Raw genomic sequence first — 24,774 nt, 5'->3', positions numbered from 1 at the left:
CGAAATCTTATTTGCCAGTTTATCCGTTATAATAATGGAAGAGTTATTCTTACCGACGGACAGACAGATAAGGATAATTAAAGGGTGGAAAAATCAGTTATTCTTATTCTTATTTCATATTTTGTCTCTTTAAAACTAACTAACCGCTATGCAACTAATTTGTTTATTACCTCATACCCTGAATACTAAGATTGTACACAAATGTTAAATATAAAACATTATTCCGTAAAATATTTATAGACTTTTATTTTTAGCAAAAAGTGCAGTTATAGTAAGAAGTATAGTGTAAAAAACGTGAAGAAAGGTATTTTACCACTCGGTTGAATTGTGACACGACAGCAAGCTCTTTTTCAAACTCGTACGAAATTAATACCGTCCAGGACCAGAAATTTGCCTCTAGTAGAAAAGAATGGGCCAATAAACATTATTTTATAGTATAGTTTAGTTAAGAATTGAGTAGTAATTTGTGATAACCAGTTAGTATTTAAATAACTTTCTTCGTTAACAAAAAATACGTAATTATTTATACGTTTATAACGATAATTTCCACCTCCACTAGTGGCATCTTTTTTTGTTTCGCAATGCATTATGTTTTCCATTTTTTGCGTTATTTTGTCGGTTATTAGCGCGCTCATCACTGTATAATAATATGCTATTACTTACCTAGCAGAAAGCCACTACGTCAACAAAAAATGCACATCGTTGTATGTGCTCTAAATTCGCAAGTAAAGAATTGATCATTCGTCCCTACCATTTCCAACTTTCGAATGTGAAAAATCGGGTTTTTCAGATTCGATACCTTGCCCTCGCATTATACGTGATACATCTTGTGGCAAATTCTCGTTATTGTAGCTTGATTAGGAGCGCGGGAATTATGCTGTTTAAACCATCGAATATGAACATTTTTTCATTTGGTTGACTGCAAACTGGCGAAAATGGTTATATTCAATATTTTGTTTTGTATAAATATAACTAAAGGTATATTTATACAACGCTAAATGTCGAATGTGTCACATTCGTTAGTTTGTGTTGTAATTTATTCAACAGTTATTCAATTATAATATGTAACCTGTCGAAAATGCTAAATTGCTGAGAAGAATAAAATGCACGTGTTTACAATTAGTGCGAATTTTGTTTCAGTATCGAATCCAAGAAATTCTTGTGAGGCAGTTTATGATTTCATTTTAACGGATTTTCATTATTTGATTATACAGATATTCGCTATTATACATTCGCTATTTGAATCATCGGACCGAAACAAATCTTTGATTAATACAAAAAGCAAAATAACGAATGTGATTTTTTGGAAAGAAAAAAACGATAAGCAGTTCAAATTTGTTATCAATCTAACAAGGATTAAAATTACATACAAAAAATATAAAAATTTTCTCATTTGTCAATGCGCTGATTTAGGAGTCTCTAAAAAGGGTTATTTTGCTCTCCTGAAAAGTACCACTTTTCACATTCGATAGTTGGAAATGGCAGGGACAATATGTTTGCTTATTTATCATATATTTGGTTATCTATAAATAAATATCGTAATTAAAGATTAATATTTTAAAGGATTTTTAAACTATGATTTTGTAAAAAGTATTCGTGATATTTAGCTCTCTACAATAATTATTTTCCATTGAAGTCAGAGTAATTTTAACGTCTTACCGTAAAACAACTCTTATCCACCTTGTAGTTCTAGATAGCAACCACATTGAGGATAATTTCAATAAATTTAAAATTTCATGTTCTAAAAGAAAAACCATTCTATGCTCGTTTTACGGTACACTATTTTATCCAGTTTGACTCTGTAAACATTTCTCGGGCCGTAGACGATTCAGAGTAATTTGTAGAAGATGTTCGGAACTCTGAACATTTTAACAAAGTTTGTATGTACATGGGGTGAGAGGGATTGCTTTACGTACATTTCTACGAAGGAGGGGATGTTAAGGAAGTGATGAAAATGATGCAAACTGAACGGAAAAGCTTCTTAAGTAATAGTTTTTAAATTAAATGAATTTTACAAATATAAATTTTAAAGGATCTTAAAGTAAATTTATAGCATATTGTTTAAAAGTGAGCACATGAAAGCGAATTAAAAATTCACCCCCACTAACAGATGCATTTATTGAAACCAAGAGCTATACAGAATTATACAAAAATAAACTAGTACTTATTTATATATTTCCGTACAAATTTTTTATAAAAAAACCAAGAATTATAATTCCTAAATATAGAGAATCGAATGAACTAAATGATAATTATTTAATATTTTAGTAAAATTTATATTGACCGACTTTGTGGATCAACTAAAAATTTACACAGGCTCTTCTAATGCATATCTTACACGGTCAATATTATTCACGAATCTAACAGGAGTAAAATATTAAAAAAGCTGTGATAATGTCAGACCCAAGATTTGCAATATATAATATACAAATATAATACGCATATAATATGCAAATTGAAAACGCCGATATCAGTTCATACAAATTACAATTTTATGTAATATAAAAAATAATTTAAGTGGAAGTGATATATGGTCAAAAAGACATAACGGTATAATGGTGACAATAAGAAAGTGCGCTGTTTGGCCTAGGAAGAAATATTTTAAAACACTGAAAATAAACAAAGATAAAGAAAAAAAATGAAAGTCAAAGTTTTCGACCTAACAAAAATATTCAAAATACGTATTTAAAAATCAAAATATTTCTAAAAGATATTTAATTGAAAAGATCTTCGACTATTTTCCTGTATTTTCTCTGTATTTTCATTGCAAATTCTGCTAAAGATCTTTAATCTTTTAAAATGAAACAACACACAAGTGAGGTCAAAGAACTACGTGATAAGAAAACATGCGTGAGACAATGAACACAAGGTACAGTGCAAAAATGCAACAATAGACATGAAAATAACAGACATGAAGAAGAGAAAAATCAAAGAAGCAGAGCTCATTTTACTAAAAAAAGAAATATGTGTAGCAAACCCATCAACAGAATACAGCAGGCTTTGGTTTGTTATGCTTAAAGAGGAAGTGAACAACAAGAATATACCAACAGTCTTCTTCTTCTTCCTGTAGTGCCTATCCGTTTCGGATGTTGGCGACCATCATGGCAATCTGTACTTTGCACACTGCTGCTCTAAAAATATTTGTGGTTGTTGTGTTGAACCATGTACATAGATTTTTCAGCCAGGAAATCCTTCGCCTTCCTGGTCCTCGCTTTCCTTCCACTTTTTCTTGCAAGATTAGTTGCAGCAGTCTATATCTTTTACTGTTCCTCATGATGTGACCGACGTATTCGATTTTGGCTGTTTTTATTGTAATTAACAGCTCTTTTCTTTTTGCATTCTCAGCAAAATAGTCTGATTAGTAATGTGGTCGGTATAAGATATCTTCAGAATTCGACGATAAAGTCACATTTCAAACGCCTCAATTTTCTTGCAGGTGGCGTCTGTGATAGTCCACGACTCAACTCCTTACAACAGTATAGGAAAGATATAACATCGTAATAACCTGATTTTTATGGATATCGACAAGTCATGACATTTGAATACCTTTGCCATTTTTTGAAATGCAGATCTTGCTTTCTCCATCCTAGATTTGATTTCTATGAAATGGTCCCAATTTTCATTGACGTTCGTACCAAAGTAGGTGTATGTTTTTACTCTTGCTATTTGTTGACCGTTCATACTGATTCGTCCAAATTGCTGTTCCTTCTTAGAGATCATCATACATTTTGTTTTCTTAGTGTTTAGTGAAAGACCGTATATCTGACTGACTTCTGCGATTCTGTTCATTAACTCTTGGAGGGCTTCAGCACTGTCAGCGAATACCACTGTGTCGTCTGCGAATCTTATGTTATTGACACATTCTCCGTTAATTCGAATTCCGGCTTGAACATCGTCCTCTGCTTCTTGAAAGATTTCTTCAGAGTAGATGTTAAACAGCAGTGGTGATAGTATACATCCCTGACGGACCCCACGTTTGATTTTGATATCATCGGATTCTCCTGCCTCTGTCCGGATAGATAATGTTTGATTCCAGTACAGATTGCTGATAATCCTTAAATCGCAGGTGTTTATTCCAATATTGTTTAGTATCTTCATCAGCTTGTCGTGCTTTACAGTATCGAACGCTTTATGGTAATCAATAAAACATGCATAAATATCGCAATTTACGTCTCTACATCGTTGAAATAGCACTTGGATACTAAATAGAGCCTCTCTTGTACCCACTGCATTTCGAAAACCAAACTGTTTACGGCTGATTTTTTCTTCGCACAGTCTATATATCCTTTGATGTATAATTCTTGGAAACAATTTTAAAATATGGCTCATTAATCTGATGGTTCGGAAATAACTACATACATACCAACAATAGTAGATAGCAAAACATTAAATCGTCATCAATCATACACTGTAGGTACATTGTACACGTGCAACATACAATTCACAATATCAATACTCTTAAACATAGAGTCGCAAAACACAGAATGATGCACACATTAATACAGAAAAGCACAGAATAATCAGGATTTGATATATCATAGGGATAAAACATCCAACCTCAGATCTTTTTAGCCAAAGTATGGCTGTTGCCTACAACAGCATGGCCAAGTACATCACACTCAATTTTTTAATTAAACATAACTTTATCAAACACCTTGGTGGTTATACACTCACACTCAACACAATTTATTTAATAATCTTTTTTAAAAACGATTTCCAGAGTGGAAATCAAAACTTCAAAATCTTTTTCAGGTAAAAATGTAACTGTCATTACAATCAACTGTAGCTATCCCGTATAAGCACAACACTTATCTTTATTCTCTTTACAAATTTTGAGAGAGTAAACGTATATTCAATCTGGAGACTGAATTTTGGGTATCATTATTTTTTGAGTTGTAATTTTTACTCGATACTACGCTGATAATTGAAAGATTTTGACTTCTCCTCGTACCTGGAAGAAGATCTGTTCATTGAAGGCTTGCAGTAGCGCGAGCAAGCGAGTGAGAGAGAGAGCAGCCATTTTGCGGCCAAGGTAAACTGCGGAAGTGCATCGCAAGACAGACTCCTCCCTAGGGACGTACGCGCTCCCAAGGGAGTCTTCTCCCCTCGAGCGGCGGCGGCGGGAGAACACACGCGTTCCCATGGGGACGGGACGCGGGCCGTCGCGACGTTCAAAACGCGCGGGACGCCGATCGACGGCAGAGTGGCGGCGGATGAACGCCGTGCATGATGGCCAGTAGGCGGGTGGCGCGATGGCATTCTTCGGATAAGGTTGCTAGTTCAAATACTACGATGCTGGCGACGGCCATCGACCATTTTATAAGATATGGATTGGTTTTATAGGGGGACACAAAAAGTTTTCTCTACTAGATATTATACCTTTTGAAAGAAAATTATGATTTTCTTCATAACATTTCGACTTGTACCATAATAAAAACAATATACAAGTAGAAGCTTCAAAATCAGAAAGCTTAATACAGGTAAGTTACTAAAAAAATGTAACTTTAACTTTATTTATATAAAGGACACCGCAAACATCTTATGGAAAATATAATGTCAAATTCAATAAAATTTACATGAATAGATTCGTCTTAAATTAACAGTCATTTCATATCATTGCGCTAACCGCGCAACCGAAACTACTATTATAAGAGGCTTAATAGCCGGAGAAGATTTATGGCGTACCAATAATTTGAGTATTTTAAAATATTTTTTCTCTCTCTAAATTACGTACGTACCCATTTGATTTCAGATTTATTTATATCAATTTATGCTCTTATTATTGAAAATTCAGAGTTGGCGCAATGATATGAAATTACCGTTAATTCGTGACGAATCTATTCAAATAAATTTTATTGAATTTGAGTGACATTATATTTTCCACAAGATGTGTGCGGTGTCCTTTATATGGTTATTTTCCTAACAAGTGCAGAAAGTCATACTTTTCCGCACGCGACTGCAGTTTGCCGAACGACGCGAAGCGGGAGTTCGGAAAGCAGTCGAGTGCGGAAAAGAGACTTTCTGCAAGCGTTAGGAACAATATTTTTTTCTACGAGTCTTTAAAAAATGACCAAATCTTAATCAATTAATTTAATTAATATGAAAATACATACACAAATTAATTCTTTGACAAAGTTGTCAAAACCAAACTTTCAGCATAATTGGTTAGCATGACGACGATCTTGGTTTCCATGACGACGATTCAAAACTGTTATTGTCTACTGATTTGACTTTCGAATATTATGTCAAAATTATTTTATTTCATCGAATTCTCGCGTTAATTTCATTAATAACTGAACACAATAAGATACGTTTGAAATAAATTAGTAAATAATTTTTAAATATTAGTTTATTGCATGTATTATAATTACATTAGGGCCATATTAACATATCTAAATTAACACGCATGCGAAAAAGTAAAACGCGCGCGGAAAAGTAAAACGCGTGCGGAAAAGTAACACGCGTGCGGAAAAGTAAAACTTTCTAAACTAAAACGCGTGCGCTAAAGTAGACATTTTTAAACGCTCGTAGAAAATAGTATATTTTGACGTTTCGATGATCACTTCCGAAATCGTTATCGAAATACGAAAAATGAATAAAATTGACAAAATAAACTTATTTTACATTAAAATTTTGGCCTATTACCAGTAAAAATCGTAAATAATAAGTCTTTGTTGTAGTATTTAATTTTCTCTTAATATGAACACCACATTCCTATAAATATTTAATAAACGATTGTTAATATATAACTTTTTCTGTCTCCCATATTTTGTGTTTTCGTTTACTAGTTTCTAACAGTTACTATGTGTTGCAGATAACTTGCTCAACGGGCAAGTGAAATATATCGGAAGAAGAGCAAATTCTAGAATATCAAAACAACATAAGAAGATAACATATCAGAAGATAGGAAACCCAGCCTCAATAAAGTCACAAATCTACCGACTATTTACATATTATTAAAGAAAGATAATACCTAGCTATTTTAGCCAAAACTATAAACTTTAAGCAAGTTTTAGTTTTCAATTAACTATTATTTTATATTTTAGTTTTTATAAAAAATATCAAGCTGTTATTCTGAAGGCAAAACATCAGGAGAACGTGGAGGCCGCAGATTAGGACCTTCATATAGTATCCGTCGTCCATTGTTCATTTACTTCAGAAAGTACTCAATGGCTATTGTACTATTCAGTGTCGCGATATCTTGTTGGTACAATGCTTGATAGTTTCTAGCAAACTGACCAAATTTGATAGAACCACAACCAAGTTCCATAAAAATTCTAAATACCATTGTATAGTAGCATTTTCGTCATATAATTGGACTTGCACAATTTGACCATAAAAAAATGTGTAATTGTTTAATACTTACTTGAAACCTTCGCATGTCTCTTGGATTTCCAGCGTTTTTCAAACAATTCTGGTTACACTTGAGAAAAAACTTAAGGAAAAATCTGAAACAAAAAGGTCTCTTTTAGAACATGATAGGTTATAATAATAAAATTATAAAATATTAAAATAAATATACAAATATACATTTTTGGCGGATAGTTCCTTCACCAAATATAAGAGTAAAAGGTGGAAGCGCGCTAGGCAGTGGCATACCGACACTGTTTCTAAAAGTGAAAAAAATACACCTACCACATTAAGAATTTCAGCGAACCAACTCGGTACAGACTACTAGATCTACTTCATTTTTGTGGCAAAAGTATTATACTATCTAATATTTTGCTCTCAATAATCATGAATTAATGAAAACCGATTTTTCTTTACCCACTACTTAGTTTACTACTTTTAGTTAAAATGAAAGAAGTAGTTCATCATCTCGAATTATATATAGCAAATTATATAACACTTTACATAACCTATATAACAAAGTACATAGAATGCATAGACAAAGAATATGTATTTAACAGTACAAACCAATAATAATACCTATAGAAATATGCTTTATTGCCACTGAAAATTTTTACAATTTTATGGACAAAGCTTACATACAGTCAAAAGAAAAACATAATATAAATAACAAATAACAACTACAATTTACTAAAATTAGATAAATCGTCAATAATGTACAGTATAAGATATAAAAGCCAAGACAAAAACAATTTATTGCAAAATATATATAAATTGCAAATTGAACATACAACAAATAAAATAAAATAGGTACAACATAAGGAACTGACAAGTTTATGCTACTGCACATGGAACCCAATTTTCTTAGTTATTCATTAAGAAATTCTTCTATTGAATAATATGGTCTTTTGGATAGATAGGCTTTTGTCATTTTTCGGAACTTAGGGAAAGATGTTGCAGATTTAAGTTGTAACGGAAGATGATTGTACAGTTTCTTTGCGGAATATAATATAGATTTCTTTACTAACTCAGTGGATGGAATCGGTAAATAAATATCAAAGATTGAATTTCTGGTGGAGTAAAGATGATTGGGCCTCGATGGAAAGACATGAAGGTGTTTACAAATTAAACAAACCGTTTCTAGAATATATAAAGATGGAAGTGTTAAAATTTCGTGAACTCTGAAGTAACTTCTGCAATGTGTAGATCTTCTGAGGCCAAACAAATATCTTATTGCTCTTTTTTGCAATCTAAAAATGACATCAAATTGAGCAGCTGTACTAGAACCCCAAAAAGGAAGACCATATCGAAGATGAGACTCGAACAACGAAAAATATGTTATTTTAGAAGATGCTAAATTGAGTTCCCTTGAGACAGATCGTATTGCATAGCAAGCTGAGGCGAGTTTCTTACTTAACGAATCGATATGAAGTGACCATTTGAGGTTGCTGTCCAAAAAAATACCAAGAAATTTTACAGAATCAACCGTACTGATCTGGCTGTTATGAAGTGGCAAAGGTTGAAGAGCTCCTTTATAGGATAATGCTACTGTTTTATTTACGTTAAAAGAGAGTAAATTAGAGTCAGAACAGGTCTTTATCGTCAGTAGATCCGAAGTTATAGTTTCATGAAGAGATGCAATAGTTGAGTTGCTCCAAGTGATACTGGTATCATCAGCAAAAAGAAAAATTTTCCCATTGATTTTTAAATTAGTGATGTCATTTATAAAGATAAGGAACAGTATAGGACCCAATACTGAACCTTGTGGTACCCCACATACGATGTTTTTGAGACTAGAGTCAGTATCATTTGCTCTAACTAGTTGTTTCCGATTATTCAAGTAGGATTGGAACCAATTCAAAGAAATACCTCGAATTCCATAGAAATTTAGTTTTGCAATCAAGATGTCGTGATTTACACAATCAAAAGCTTTGGCATAGTCGCAGAAAACAGTGGCAGTATAAAGATTATTGTTTAGTGCTTGGTAAACCTCATGTAGTACAGAAAACATGGCATCAGTGGTACATTTATTTGTTAAAAAGCCGAACTGATTTTGTGATAAAATGTTGTTATCAACGATAAAGGACATAAGTCGAGTTTTAATGAGTCTCTCAATAATTTTGGAGAGTACCGGTAGTAAGGCAATAGGTCTATGGTTGCAGGCATCAGATTTTTCGCCACCCTTATGAAGAGGAATAATAATGGCTGTCTTTAGGCACTCTGGAAATTTACCTTTTTCGAAGGAATCATTAATTAGTGAGAGGAGGATTTCCAACACATTTTCTGTGAGATTAGAGAAAATTTTTATAGATAGTCCATCAGTACTACAGGATGATTTGCTTTTGATACAATTGATTGTTTGGATAAGTTCAGAGTTATCGACTTGTCGTAAAAAGAATGAATTCGAGACCTGTCTTGAATTAGGAAGATAGGAAATGGGATCTTGTTGCGGCAAAATTGTTGATGTTATATTTTTACTCACATTAACGAAGTAGTCGTTTAGACTTTCAGGATTTGGAAGGGAAAATGATTGAGCTGTGTGAGTTTTATTTCGAAGATCGTTTATTATAGACCAAGTCTCTTTTGCAACACTTTTAGAGCTTCCCAGACGATTTTGATAATAGGATTTTTTAGCTGACCTGACAAGTTTTAGATATGTTGTCCTGTACTTCATGATATATTCATTGACAGCAACATTGGTAGTAAATTTCTTGATGTATAGTAGTGAACGCATATTCTTAGCTGATATGCGAATACCTTTCGTAACCCAAGGTTTCCGATGTTTTGGCTTAATAGGAATTAAAGGAAATGCCTTATTGAAGATGTGGAGAAGCTTATCTAGAAAAACACTGAAATTATAGTCCACGTCTATAGAAGGAAATTGCCACTCAGAAGTTAAGCATAAATTTTGGAATTTACGAAAATTCTGGGCGGAAAAAATCCTACCTAAACGTCGGGTTTTTGAGGAGGGTTTGCTGAAGATGTTAAACTTCGTATACACTGCTTCATGATCAGATAGTCCCGCATTAATAACTGTAGAGCAGACATCAAGGGGTGAGAAATCTGAGACAATATAATCGATTATGGTAGATGTAGTTTTTGTAATCCTTGTAGGAGAATCAACGTGCATTGAGAGACCATACGATTCAAATATGTTTGCCAGGGACACTTGGGTAGCACTAGCAGCAGCATAATTAATGTTAAAATCACCGCATAGAATTTTTCTGCTTTTATGAGGCAGGTCATCTAACAAATTTAGCAGGTTCTGAAAAAATAGTCCCACGGTAGAATCAGGTGATCTATAAATGCAAATAATGTAAAGATTAAGATTTTTTATTATAAACTAAGGAGAACTCAAAGAAGGATTCACTTAACAAAAAGTCATATTTTGTTACCAGACAAAAATCATTATTTCTAGAGAGAATCAGGGTGCCTCCATGAGCCGAACTTGGACGATCATACCTGGCAATTGTAGTATATTTTTCTACAAAAAAAGGCTCGTTAACTTCAAGCCAGTGCTCTGTAACCGCAACTATCGGAGGAAATCCTAATTCCTCCAGAAACAAAAATAATTCATCAGTTTTATTTCTTATAGAACGAATATTAATCAGAACCATGCCAAAGTTGTCATCACTAAAATAATTACCTATTTACCTATAATAATACCTATTTTATAGATTCGAGGAAGTTGGGAGGTTGGAGTAACTAGGAACAATAAATTATAACACGAAAACTAAATCTAGGCCTATTGGCTCATTAATAATAATGTTGTGTCCAAATGTAATAATAACCAAACAACATACCTTGTGTCTGGTACCTACAAAAAACCTATTTAGTATTACAATGGTATTACCTCATAATAACCATTTTTTAAAATTTTTTATAGTGCGTCTAATAATTTGACCAGGGACTGTATTGTATACTACGAAAAAAAAACAGAATCTGTTCAGATTGTTATCAGATGTTAAACGTCTGATTTTAGCGTTTAGTGAAGCGTTTTAGAGAATTCTTCGACTTATTTTTATTTTTTTTTATAATACAGCTTGATAATTTTACAACTCTATATTTTTCGGCCAACTTTCATTATATTTTTATTATGTTTCTTAGCGACAAAAGTTTCCTATTTTACGACATATTATTATAGAGCTTTAATAACTTTGTGTTCGCCGACACCGACCCTAATTTATTATGCAGGTTATTTTTAATCTCATTTTAGATAAATACGATAAGTAATAAAATATTATTGGGTATTTCGCAATAATGGGTATTATCAACAGGTACCTATACAAAAATATTTTGGCCGATATTAACTGGTAAATTTCTATGAAATGGGTTTTAAAAATAATGAGATTATTATTTGGCCGCGTCCGTATTATACAGTGAGCACGTAAAGGTTGGAATAAATTCATTTTCTCGAGAATGGACGATTTTGAAAAAAATCCCGAAACAGGTCAATTTTTATTTTTAAATTAGGACTTTTTAGCATATATATCATACTAGTGACGTCACCTATCTGGGCGTGATGACGTCATCAATGATTTTTTTAAATGAGAATAGGAGCCGTGTGATAGCTCATTTGAAAGGTAATTCAATTATCTATTAAATAATATAAACATTAATATAATTATTTATACAGGGTGTCCAAAAAAATTTTTTTTGATTAAATTTATTGACATAGAAAGAAGAATGTATGTAATTTATTTAATTCAAAATACATTTTACTGCTCTCAGAAAACAGAAAAAAATGTTTATTTGAAAAATAATCATGGCTTTTCGCTTAAATTAAATGTTCAAACTGTCCCGAGGCTGGTGGGTGGCTGCTTTAATATTGAATTTAAGGAAAAAACAATATTTATTTGCCAAATAAACATTTTTGTCTGTTTTACATGCACACACATGCTTCTTTTTATGTCAATAAATTTAATTAAAAAAAAAATTTTGGACACCCTGTTTAAATAAATATGTTAGTGTTTATATTACTGAATAGAGAATTAAATTGCCTTTCAAACGAGCTATCCCATGATCCCTATTTTCATTTAAAAAAATCATCGATTACGTCATCACGCCCAGATGGGTGACGTCAGTATTACAATATTTATGCCAAAAAGTCGTAATTTAAAAATAAAAATTGACCCGTTTCAGGCTTTTTTTCTAAAATCGTCTATTCTCGAGAAAATGAATTTATTCCAACCTTTTCGTGCTCACTGTATAAATGGCCGTTAGTACAGGTTGCCGATTTTGACAGGTGGCCGTTAACACAGGTTTTACTGTAATAATATTTAACTAAAATAAAAATTTGTTTCATCAGAAGTACCTAACTAATTTTTTTGGGCTTAAATACCTTTAAATTCATTAAATATTTTATAAGTATAGATCAAACCTATCAGAGGTAAACTGCACTATGTCACTGTAAATTATCATTATTTACAGTAATGAGGGCAAATTTTAAAGTTTTATTAGTTGTAGGTCTGGATCCCGCGTATGAAAAAAAAATTGATTAATAGCAAGCTGAAAATTTGTTAATAGCTTAAGGGTGTCTAGTCGGATAAACTTTGATATATGGAAACACTGGAACAGGGGCAGTTTTAATTGTGGAACAGGTTAAAAATTTGGAACGGTCACACCACGAAAACGGCACATTTATTTTGTCCGACAGAACAGACTTAAACTTTCCGCACAGAGATTAAACTCTCATGCAGAAATCAGACTACTATTTATCACCTGTCATAATTTCTGTCATTTGACATACTCTAAATGTTTCACTCATTAAAACGCCCATTTGGTGATAAATAGCAGTCTGATTTTTGCATGAGAGTTTAATCTCTGTTCGAAGAGTTTAAGTCTGTTCTGTCGGACAAAATACATGTGCCGTTTTCGTGGTATGACCGTTCCAAATTTTTAACCTGTTCCACAATTAAAACTTCCCCTGTTCCAGTGTCCCATATATCAAAGTTTGTCCGACTAGACACCCTTAAGCTATTAACAAATTTTCAGCTTGCTATTAATTAACTTTTTTTTCATACGCGGGATCAAGACCTATTGGATTGTACAAACTAGTTATATGTTATGATTAAAATAATGATCACATTGTCTTTCAGAGCGAAAGATACATAATTATGGATATATAAGATTTTTAAAATATTTAAACGGCTCTACTGAAAAGTTGCTTAAAATGACATAGTGTAGTTTACCTTCGAGGTCCAGAAATATAGAAGAAGAAATCCAAAATCGACTAAGCAAAGCGAACAACTGTGTTTATATATTTTGCGTTTGGTTCAAAAGGACAAATGAAGATCTGATAAACCTATATGGGCAGTCCAGCATACAAGGAGTAATAAGAACCAAACGACTAATGGCTAGGACACATACAGAGGATGGCAGAGTGTAGATTACCGAAAATTCTACTGTCAAGTACAATTGGAGAACGTTAGAGGAGTGGTCGATCCAGAAAAATGTTGAAAATGGATGTAGAAAACGATCAAAAACACCCATCGTCACAAATTGGAGGATGAAAGCAATGGACAAGATCGGATGGAAAAGAAAGGTCAACCAAGCCATGGGCCTACTAAGCTCGACGCGCTAATTATACAGTGCGCTGGAATAAGTGTTGCCCCTCCTTATTAACTTATTTAATTTTAGCACGTAAGCAAAACGCTTGGACAGGTCGATTTTAAAAATAATTAAAGTATATTGTAACATCAATGTTTCGAACTTTACGCGATCCCTCTTCAGGTGACACGCACAACTTTGATTTTTTTAAATGGAAAAGCACATCATGTGACAGCTTATTTAAAAGCGTTTGAAATACTGATTACAAAAATTTATAATACTTTAATTATTTTTAAGAGCGTAGGCACAAAATTTCGATCAAATTCTCTTTAAACCCATTCATTTTTTTCCAATCTTGAGAAAACTAAGTATTTTTGAAAAATTTAAACGCAGAATAAAATATTACATTATTACCGAGGGCTGAAAGTTTCTTAGAGTAAACAAAAAGTTTATTTTGAATGATATATTCGAAATTAAAAATCATACTAAATTTTCCCTTTTTTTTTTTTCACCCTGTAACTTATTAAAATAATCATTGTAGAAATTCTCAGGTACTTAATATCCACGATAACACCGTAATATTTTATCGTGCATTTAAATTTTTCAAAAATATTTATTAGTTTTCTCAGTATTCGAAAAAAAATAATTCATTTGAAAAGAATTCGACCGAAATTTTGCACCTATGCTCTGAAAACGGATTAGAATATTATACAGTTTTGTAATCAGTACTTCAAATGGTTTTCAATGTGATGTCACACGATGTACTTTCCCATTTCAAAAAATCTTATTTATGCCTGTCACCTGAAGAAGGATCGCGTAAAGTTCGAAACATTAATGCTATAAGATACTATGATTATTTACCTGTCCGAGCGTTTTGCTTATTTGCTAAAAATAAATAAGTAAATAGGGGGGGGGTAACACTTATTCCAGTGCACTCTATAACATACAACATATTATTATAATACATAATAATAATTGAACCTTTCATTTTGATTTTTTTTATAAACTCTAAAAAAATTGTTAATTTTAAACACAATTGCTTTAAAAAATCATTGCTCTTAAAGGAATCTATTATAGATAAAAAATATCTGCCAACATTATTGGTGTTGGTACATACTAGTTTTTTGTAATATTTCAAATTTTTTGTAATGCCTGGCCTAAAAATTTGTTTCCCTTTCGCTAATAAGTCATAACCAGCCGAATGAAAACTTCCGTGAAATACGGACTCGGACACAAATTTTCACGGTGGTTAACTGAAGCGTGAATGAAAATACGAAATTGATTGCCAATGGCGATCACTACTGTATATCGGTTTGAGCCGTTTTGTTACCAGTTTATGAGTTGTTGATGAAAAACCTGTCATTTGTTTAGAATACGTATGACGGACGTGAATAGCAATATGTGGAAGCGCCGGATTAAGCCTTGGGGCTTGATGATAAGGGACTCTTGGCACAAAAATAGCAAAAAATATTTCTGCATTATTACATTAAATGTGTAACTTGGGCAACAAGAACAGAACGTATTTATTTTATTGAATACAGTAATTTTGCATGTACAGTGGAACCTCGATAACTCGGATTAATCGGGACCGCGACCGATCCGGGTTATCGAAAATCCGACATAGCCGGAGAATATGGTAAAAATTAATAAAATACGGTATACTTACAGATAAACTCCGTTATAATTGAAATAACATGAAATATATTTATAAATATGCACAGTACCTACCCATTAAAATTACTAAAAAAACACCAAACCCAAATGTAAGCAAATGGAAGCGAACAATACAAGACACACAATATTAAAGACCATTGTTTATAAGAGAATTTTTTAAATAGTCTTTCCTAAACAATGCTGACAGTTTGAAATAAAAAGGAATAGATACTACAGACAGGTGGCTGTTGTTTCTGCGGCGTGTGCTGAGTCATTTTTAATATCGTATCGTTCAAATTACACACATAAGTACGCATTATCTCTCAAATATTATATTACATACATTTTTATTGTTGAAAGGTTTGTCTGATAATTAACTATTTTGATTGGAAATAAGCCACAATTAAATTGAAAAATACAAAATATTGAAAATCAAAATGTTTATCTGATGAAAATCGGTCCGGGTTAGCCGGACTTCCGGGTTATCGGGGTTCCACTGTATTACTTTCTAAACGTAACCTCAGCCAATTCTGAAATTATGTTGGTAAAAATCAAGTGGTTTTAATAAATCTCTATGTTACAAGTCTTGGTAAAGAATCTTTCATGGATCATCTTTGATCTATACATATTTTCTATTCATTTTTAGGTGAGAAATGATATTTTTCTTTCACAATTTGCTGTAGGAGTTACAAAACGAGCCATGGAACATACAGTGCTCAACTTGAACCTTCGAGACCGCATAACAAACCAACAAATCAAGCAAAGATCAGGGGTCCAACACGTCATCGAAAGAGCTACGACGTAGCAGGGCAGGGCACTAAGCTAGAACACAAGATGGATAGTGGATGGTCAGGACAGTCCAATCTATAATGATCGACTGTTCAGTGTACTCAACAGCAAGATCTACAGCGAAAATACAAAACAATCTGAAAGAAGCTCTAAAGGCGGATCAACATCAATAAAAATTTGGGTATGTGTTGTATTTTAAAATACAAAAAAACATTTGCGGCACAAATTTAAATCTGATCAAGTATTTTTACAACGTAAATATTTTGTTCGTGTGTTGTACCTCCGAATCCACTTAGCGACAAGTGGATAATCAAGTCCTCACTAACATTGCTGTGCGGCGCAAATTTCTCTGAAGTCGACTGAAAAACCGACAGCACGACGGATAGCGTGCTCATCGCACACGAACAAATTTGAGTCAAATACAATGTACAACATAAATTTTTATTGATGTGAATCCGCCTTTAGAGGAGATATTAGTAAAAGAATAAACTTTTTTTAGAAATCATAAATTGTATCACAAACTTTCAGACATAAAATGTTTGTATTTTTCAAAAATATGCATAAAAAATATGCTATGTGTAAAAAACTATTTCTAAAATAAAAATAACCCCCCCCCTCTGCTAATAACCCAGGGGATGACGCGGTAAAAAAGATAGTAAACAGTATACAACAAGATCAGGCACAAGATTATAGCTTCAGCTTCAAAACCGTATTATTTGAACCTAAACGTTATTTAAAAATGGTATTTTAATTCAATTAAAACAAGATAATCCTAAAAAGTGTCAACGCCATTGTAGTTAGACACATAAAATTCTAGTTTTTCTTTCCATACTGTTACTCATACTAACGTTTTTATTTAGTCTGAACTTTTTGCGATAGCAAATTCTTAAGTCAGTCGTGCTGCGCTTTTTTATGGCTTTTTCATCATTTTCGTAGTCGCGCTGTTGGGAAACGGTGTAAACAAGAAGAAAACCGCAGTCGAACGTCTCGCAGGGGCTGTTTCGAGTTAAGTTAGTTACGCAAGAATGTCTTCTTCTCTTTAGAAACATAATTTATAAGCGATTCATAATGCCGGAGTGTCGACAAGAAATTGAGTGAAAGTTTCGAGCAACGCCGGGAAAATACGCGGCTAAATTAAATTTTGCAGTATGCAAACTTTATTATTACCCTCAAGTAAGAAGCAAGCTATTACACGAATTGGAATTAGAGACTAGAATTTATGTGGAAAATAATATAATTTTTAACATTGAAAGCGTATTTTTGTTATTTTGTAATTTAGTTTTTTATTCGACCTAAATTTTTAGTGATAAGCATATCAGAAAGCTGCCAAACTGTGACATATTATTTGATAACATAAAATATTCTGAAAGATTTCTTTTTTTTTTATTTACAACAAATATAACCTCATCACCCACTAAGGATTATCAACGGGGAAACATGTACCGGGTGGTCCAATAAGAATGGCCCTAGGTCATATCTCAGGGACCGTTTATAGTACAGCTTTGAGATAAAAATATTTATAACAAAAGTTGCCTCAAGAAAAGCCTGGATATTATTTTTCTAATTGTAGGTCCACCGCTAGAGGGCGTAATTGAATATCAAAAATTAAAAAATCCAAATTTTACAAAATTTGCCCAATGAAAGGGCACTAGAAATCCCATCATGGTATTCTTCATAAAATTCTGCGCATATTTGATTTCACAAGTTTAAGTCTATCTTTGCAAATAAGAGGTGGGGGTAAGTGGGAACCTTCTTATGAAAAAATGGCTGTTCGCTAAAAGTCCGGTTCTGCTATATCGAATTTTGCATACTTGGTCTTGTTGAAAACAGCTCTTTTTCGTCAATCTAAGTGTCTTATTTTTGAAACAGCCTAATAAGTAATATGCCAGCTAGGAGGCGTTATTTAATTTTTTCAGAAATCTAGTTTTCTTTGGAAAATATTAAACACAATTATGCATTTTTAATTCTGTATTACAAAATTAGACAATATTAGCAACAGAATTCCAAAAACCACATGTCGATACCTTTTTTCTATCTCGAGATATCTTAAGAAATATGCAAATTTTAAACATAACTGTTACTATCACCGGTAAATGAAGTTAAGGAAAAGTAGTGTGCTATAGAAAAATCAAATAAACATTTTCAGATGTAGTCTCAATGTCTGCTCTCGCAATGCTTTGAATGGGGTTTCGTATTCTCTAGATTATGTTTTCTAGAGTAGTGGGCCTAGCGTCAAAAACAAGGTTTTTAATCCGTCCCCATAAATAAAAGTCTAAAACAGTTAAATCTGTTGCTGTTCAATCTACTCTTGAGAGTGTAAATTCTTGCATCGAAAATGATTGGCAACAATTTTGAACATTTAGGCCGTCACTAAGTAAGTAGTTGCTTTTATTTCTTTGTTATATCTTATAGTGTTGTTTGTCTTATTGTTGTTTTAATTAATTATATACGTTTACATCCGGAAAATATTTCTTTGTTTTTTCCATAGCACACTACTTTTCCTTAACTTCGATTACCGGTGACATTAACAGTTGTTTAAAATTTACACGTTTCTTAAGATATCTCGAGATAAAAAAAAGGTATCGACATGCGGTCTTCGGTATATTGTTACTAATTTAATCTTATTTTGTAATACAGGATTAAAAATGCATACCTGTATTTAATATTCTCCAAAGAAAACTAGATTTCTGAAAATAATGTAATAACGCCTCCTAGCTAGCATATTATTTATTAGGCTATTTTAAAAATAAGACTATTAAATTGACGGAAAAGAGCTGTTTTCAACAAGACCAAGCATGCAAAATTCGATTTAGCAGAACCGGACTTACAGACATTTTTTCATAAGAAGGTTCCCACTCACCCCCACCTCTTATTTGTAAAGGTAGACTTAAACTTGTGAAATCAAATATACGCAGAATTTTATGAAAAATACGATGATCGGATTTACAGTGCCCTTTCATTCGGTAAATTTTGTAAAATTTTGAGTTTTTAATTTTTGATATTCAATTACGCCCTCTAGCGGATGACCTTCAATTATGAAAATAATTTCCAGGCTTTTCCCGAGGCAACTTTTGTTATAAATTTTTTTTCTCAAAGCTGTACTATAAACGGTTCCTGAGAAATGGCCGAGAGCCATTCTTATTGGGACACCCGGTAAATACAATGAGATAAATAATACTTACAGTCGGAAAAATGAAAGAATACCCATGAACGATCACATAAATCACTTATTTTGTGCTGTGTTTTTTTTTATAAATAACAAACGTTTGTTATAGAAAATGACAGCAAATGCAAAATAAGTGATTGATGTGATTGTTCATGGGTATTCTTTCATTTTTTCCGACTGCATGTATTATTACATAAGAATAATTTACAATTTGTATGTACAGTGGAACCTCGATAAGTCGGCCCCCGATAACCCGGAAGTCCGGCTAACCCGGACCGATTTTCATCGGACAAACATTTCAAGAATAAAAATGTATGTACATATTATGTTAAAACATTTTATCTGCAGCCGCTTCTGGAATGTCTTAAAAATATCGAATTTCATTGATAAAACTTCCCTTCATTCATAATATAATATTTGAGAGATAATGGTAATGGTATCTGTGTACTTAATTTGAACTATATTATGATAGTAAAAATGACTCATGCACACGGCGGCGGCAGAGCGACGTTCATTATCGCAAACAACAGGCACCTGTTATTCCTTTATTTATTTTCAACTGTCTTTTAAAAAATTGTTTTTTAAACAATGGTCTTTTAAACAATGAAAGAGTCACTGTTCTTAAATTACATAACATCATTCCGATGGCAGACCAGACGAAATTGACACAACCAAACTGACTGAGTTTTTTTATCTAGAAATGAATAATACTCTATATTGTCTATACTAAACTCTATACAACTATAGGTAACTATGCATATATATTTCATATCATTTTGCTTATAAGGGACTTTATCTATAAGTATACCGTATTTTATTAATTTTTACCATGCTCTCCGGCTAACCCGGATTTTCGATAACCCGGATCGGCCGCGGTCCCGATTAATCCGAGTTATCGAGGTTTCACTGTACATGGTAGAACAAAAACAACATACTCTGTCCTAAAAATCGCATCGCTGTAGTAGAAATTGGCAGCACACGTCGCCAGATTGTCCGACAACCGATGAACAAAACGTATTATCGAGTGGAGGTCACGAGAAGAAGCACTGCGGAGCAGAGGACGCCCATCAACCAAATAGACCGACGATCTGAAGCATCCTATCGGTAACTATATGCAAGTCATGCAAAACAGACACAGATGGAAAGAGGTGGGTGAAACCTACTGGGTTACCATTCCAAGATGATTCCTACTTGATATAGGCATTCTTTGAGTTTAATAGCAGTATGATCCCAAATAGTTTGTAGGCTTCTGTAGATGTGGCTTTTAATGTTTACTTTGTGATAAGTCGAAGGTATCTGATTTATGATAGCAATATTTTGTTCGGATATTGCATTGATTGCCGGGGAGTCACTTTCTCATTAACACATTATCATACAGAAAGGGACCCAGATGAAGGAAATAATTATTTGTTGAGCCTGTAGCTAAGATATTTCTTCCTTGGTCTTAAGGATTATAGCGTGACTTGTATATAGCTATTTCATTCCACCTGATGAATTACTGTAAGTTCTCCTGTAAGTAATGTGTTCTACTCCTGTGTTCTACTGTTGTTCTGTGTTCTACTGTAAGTAATTACTGTAGATATACAATATTTTGTTAAAATTCACATATATGTTGTCGCAGATATGAGCTGCAGCATGTCCTTTATCACATTTAGAAGCATCATTGATGGGTTGTTGGGTATTTGGAAATGAAATTTTTAAAAGCTTGCTGTATAATAAAACTGTGTATGGAATGTTTGGGAAGCCCTTTTAGAGATCTTTTACGGCTCCGTAAGCTCGGTTTATTTCAGTTTGTTCAGAAATATCTAGTATTCACTCTCTGATGATTTCTAATAAGAATGAAACTAGTTAGGTTGTTTATGGCGCTTTCTTAACAAACTGAAATATAATATGTCTCTTGTTTTCGCTTTATGGCAAAATTCTTTTGTATTAGTTTTAATTTTAACTGAGTATACCTAAAGACCATGCTTCTGTTGGAATTTTGCCACTTTGAATAGACTGGAAGTGAAGTGCAAATTACAGACCTCCCCTAGTCTTCTATAATTCAACATTCGTATGTTGTCTCTTATTCGTAAACTTGGTCCCATTAAAAGTTTTATTTTCTTCGGAAATAAAACGTTGAATTGTTTTAGCGAGATGTCGCTGAGGCATCCATATCTTGTTATTTTGTCCTGATTCGATACTACTTATCTCGGTTTATTTTAGTTTGTTCAGAAATATCCATATACACACTCTTTGATGATTTCTAATAGGAATGAAAGGGTGAATGAAAATTAGGGTGTTTATGGCGTTCTCTGAAAAAACTGAAATATAATACGTCTCTTGTTTTCGCTTCATGGCAAATTCCTTTTGTATGTTTCTCTTTATTCCCTTTTCAATTTGGTTCTTATAATTATGGGAAAAAGTATAATATGATTGTGATACCGACGATATTATATATGAGCGAAAATTAGACTTTGCACAAAAGCATGATAAATGCAATGGGGATGAGACAATTAGTAGCTATAGCCGGAAAGACCAAGTGGGATAAAATAAGAAATGAGGCAATAAAAGGGATAACTAAAGAGGAACCAATAATGAACAAAATAATAAAGAGACAATTAAACTGATATAGTCATCTGATGAGAATGAAACCTAGCAGACTAACAAGAAAAATTCACGAAACAAGGAATATTGCAAAAAAGAACAGACCGAGGAAAAAATGGATATACCAAATTAGGAGGTGCGATATAAATTAAACAGAAAATGCTTGAAGAAATGAAATTAATAAGCACAAGACAGAGAAGAACGGAAGAGATGGGTGAATATGGTGAATACTAAATCCAAATCTACCTGAAAGGGTATAAGGAAGGGGGAAAAGAGAGAAAAGACAATTTGGGTCTTAATAGTTTTATAATAAGAAAACCGTAAATGGACAATACGATCTCGTAAAATATGTCGCCGATTGTCCACTCGTATATAACTTAAAGTTCAAATAATAAATATAAATTTAATTTTCATAAACACTAATTACATTTCACAAAAACTACCCAAATCCAAAAACGCGGTAAAACACCCAAATAAACAAAGTAGTCCTGCTACAAAATCGTGCCAGCAGCATTCCAATGAAATAATCCTAAAATTACAAAGGGCTGTAAACGTTGTGAAGTAAGTGAGAGTAAAGCGGTTAAACAGGAGAGAAAAGTATCCCAGGAGGCTACGATCATATTCATGTCCTGCCATAATGTTATTACGCTCGACGTAAATAACCCCAGGTTGTGTAGGTAATAAGAGTAATGCTGCCAGGAGTGATTTAAAGGACTTTCCGAAGTGGTGGAAGTAGTGTTTTGGTTTGGCGAGAACACATTTTGCAATTAAAAAGGAAACAGTTTGAAAGAAAATAAAAAAAGGACAAAAAACTAAAAATACGTTTTTACTAATTTAAATTGGCTGTGTTTATTTTTCTTAAACTGTATCACTCTCAATAAGCGGTTATAATACTACTCGTACTCACGATATACAGGGTAGCGAGAAAGTATGGAAACACAATAATATCTCGGAAACCGCTAGAACGATTTTATAGATTTTGGTAGGTGAGGGTCTTCTAATGCGGCCGATATTATAGTGGTAATTAAATTGTTGTCACATCTTCCGTTTTTTTGGAAATCTAATGAACTTTATTAATTTAAATGGAATACCCTGTATATTTTTTACGTTTTGAAGTTCTTACAAGGTACTGATGAACGTCAGGATGAACGTCAAAAAACCAAATATATGACCTTCAGTGAGAATCCAATAAATGACACTAGTATTACAATAAACGGTACCCAACTTGAAAAAGTAAACGAATACAAACACTTGGGAACCCTTATCAATGAAACAGGTGACCAAAATCACGAGATAAAAAGACGTATTGAAATTGCCAGGTCTACTTTTATAAAAATGAAAAAATTATTTTGTAATCATGATATTAGTATTCATCTACGAACTAGAATGTTAAACTGCTATGTATTCAGTACTTTGATCTACGGTGTTGAGTCATGGACTCTTAAACAGAAGAATATTAAAAATCTTGAAAGCTTTGAGATGTGGTGCTACCGCCGTATACTAAGAATAAGTTGGGTGGATAAAATTACAAATAAAGAAGTAATACGCAGAATAAATAGCGAGCCAGAAGTTCTACTGAATATAAAAAAGAGAAAACTTGAATACTTAGGTCACCTGATGAGGGGACAAAAGTACACATTCCTACAAAATATAATGCAAGGAAAAATCCAAGGACGAAGAAATCCAGGCCGTAGAAGAATGTCCTGGATCAGAAATTTGATCTGTACCACTAACGAATGGAAACAGCTTTCCAGCGATTATGCAACCCTCTGAATCAAAAAAAGCAAAACGAGCTATTTACTTTTCTATCTTTACTCAGATTTGACTACTAGAAAGTTCCTCTTCTGTCCTTTTCCTAGACGAATGAAAACAGAATGTGATTGCAAGGAGTCCTTTTTGTTTTCTATATTCGTCGTCTGCGGTCTTATAAATTGTAAAAGTTGCATATTAAGGATGTACCGGAAAGAACTTACAACACGAAGAGTCTCAGATTTAAATAACTATTTACCATTTTAATTTTATTGAGTGGTGAATTCTGCATTTGAGACTCTTCAATTTGTTAAGAGATCTCGCTGTATCGCGTCCCAATGGGGAATTCAATGATTTTTGAAGTTCCCCTTAAATTGATGGTTGAGCTGTTTTTAGATTCAGAGGAGTGCATGCTAGCGCTGTTGAGGAAGGCTGAAATGGTGGAAACAGCTGTCCAGCGATTATGCAACCCTCTGAATCAAAAACAAGCAAAACCATCTATTTAATATGTTTTATTTACTTTATTCGTCGTCTCCTTGCTTTATAAATTGTAAAAGGCATAGATTAAGTATGTTACCAGAAAGTGGTACCACGAGAAGTTTCAGATTTCTTGTTTAGATCTATTTAACGAAGGGCACATTAAGGATTTCCGAAAAATCCAAATATTGAATCATAAAAAAGTTTTGTTCATGGAACCGTCTGGAATCGTCTGATCTGACGGCAGGGAGATTGTGTAATTCCATATAAAAGAGAATGCAAATAAGCTAAATAGTATATCGTTATAGTTCTTCAAAATATAAGTTATCGCAAATAATCAAAGAAGCGAATTTTAGTTTGTGTTTTTTTATTAAATTAATTTAAAATTGTATTAACTAATATTTAAACAATAGATCTTTGGCTATATATAAAATAACATAAGCCGAACTATTTCA

The 24,774-nt window shown here is 32.9% G+C and overlaps 1 protein-coding gene and 1 long non-coding RNA gene across 3 annotated transcripts in view; one reads left to right on the top strand and one right to left on the bottom strand.

Annotated features, from left to right (window-relative positions):
• LOC114334432 (transcription factor collier) overlaps nt 1-24,774 on the bottom strand; it is a 511,411-nt gene that overhangs the window by 82,240 nt on the left and 404,397 nt on the right. For both annotated transcript variants that reach the window (XM_050656378.1, XM_050656379.1), the window contains exon 8: nt 7,367-7,448. In XM_050656378.1, the coding sequence (XP_050512335.1) occupies nt 7,367-7,448 (82 nt within the window). The remainder of the gene's footprint in view (nt 1-7,366; nt 7,449-24,774) is intronic.
• LOC126888272 (uncharacterized) overlaps nt 1-24,774 on the top strand; it is a 242,031-nt gene that overhangs the window by 63,377 nt on the left and 153,880 nt on the right. The window lies entirely within an intron of this gene.

This window comes from Diabrotica virgifera, chromosome 7 (assembly GCF_917563875.1).
Source record: "Diabrotica virgifera virgifera chromosome 7, PGI_DIABVI_V3a".
NCBI classification, from domain to species: domain Eukaryota; kingdom Metazoa; phylum Arthropoda; class Insecta; order Coleoptera; family Chrysomelidae; genus Diabrotica; species Diabrotica virgifera.
Note: the sequence above shows the minus strand (reverse complement) of the source record. Positions and strands in the feature narration are given on the sequence as shown.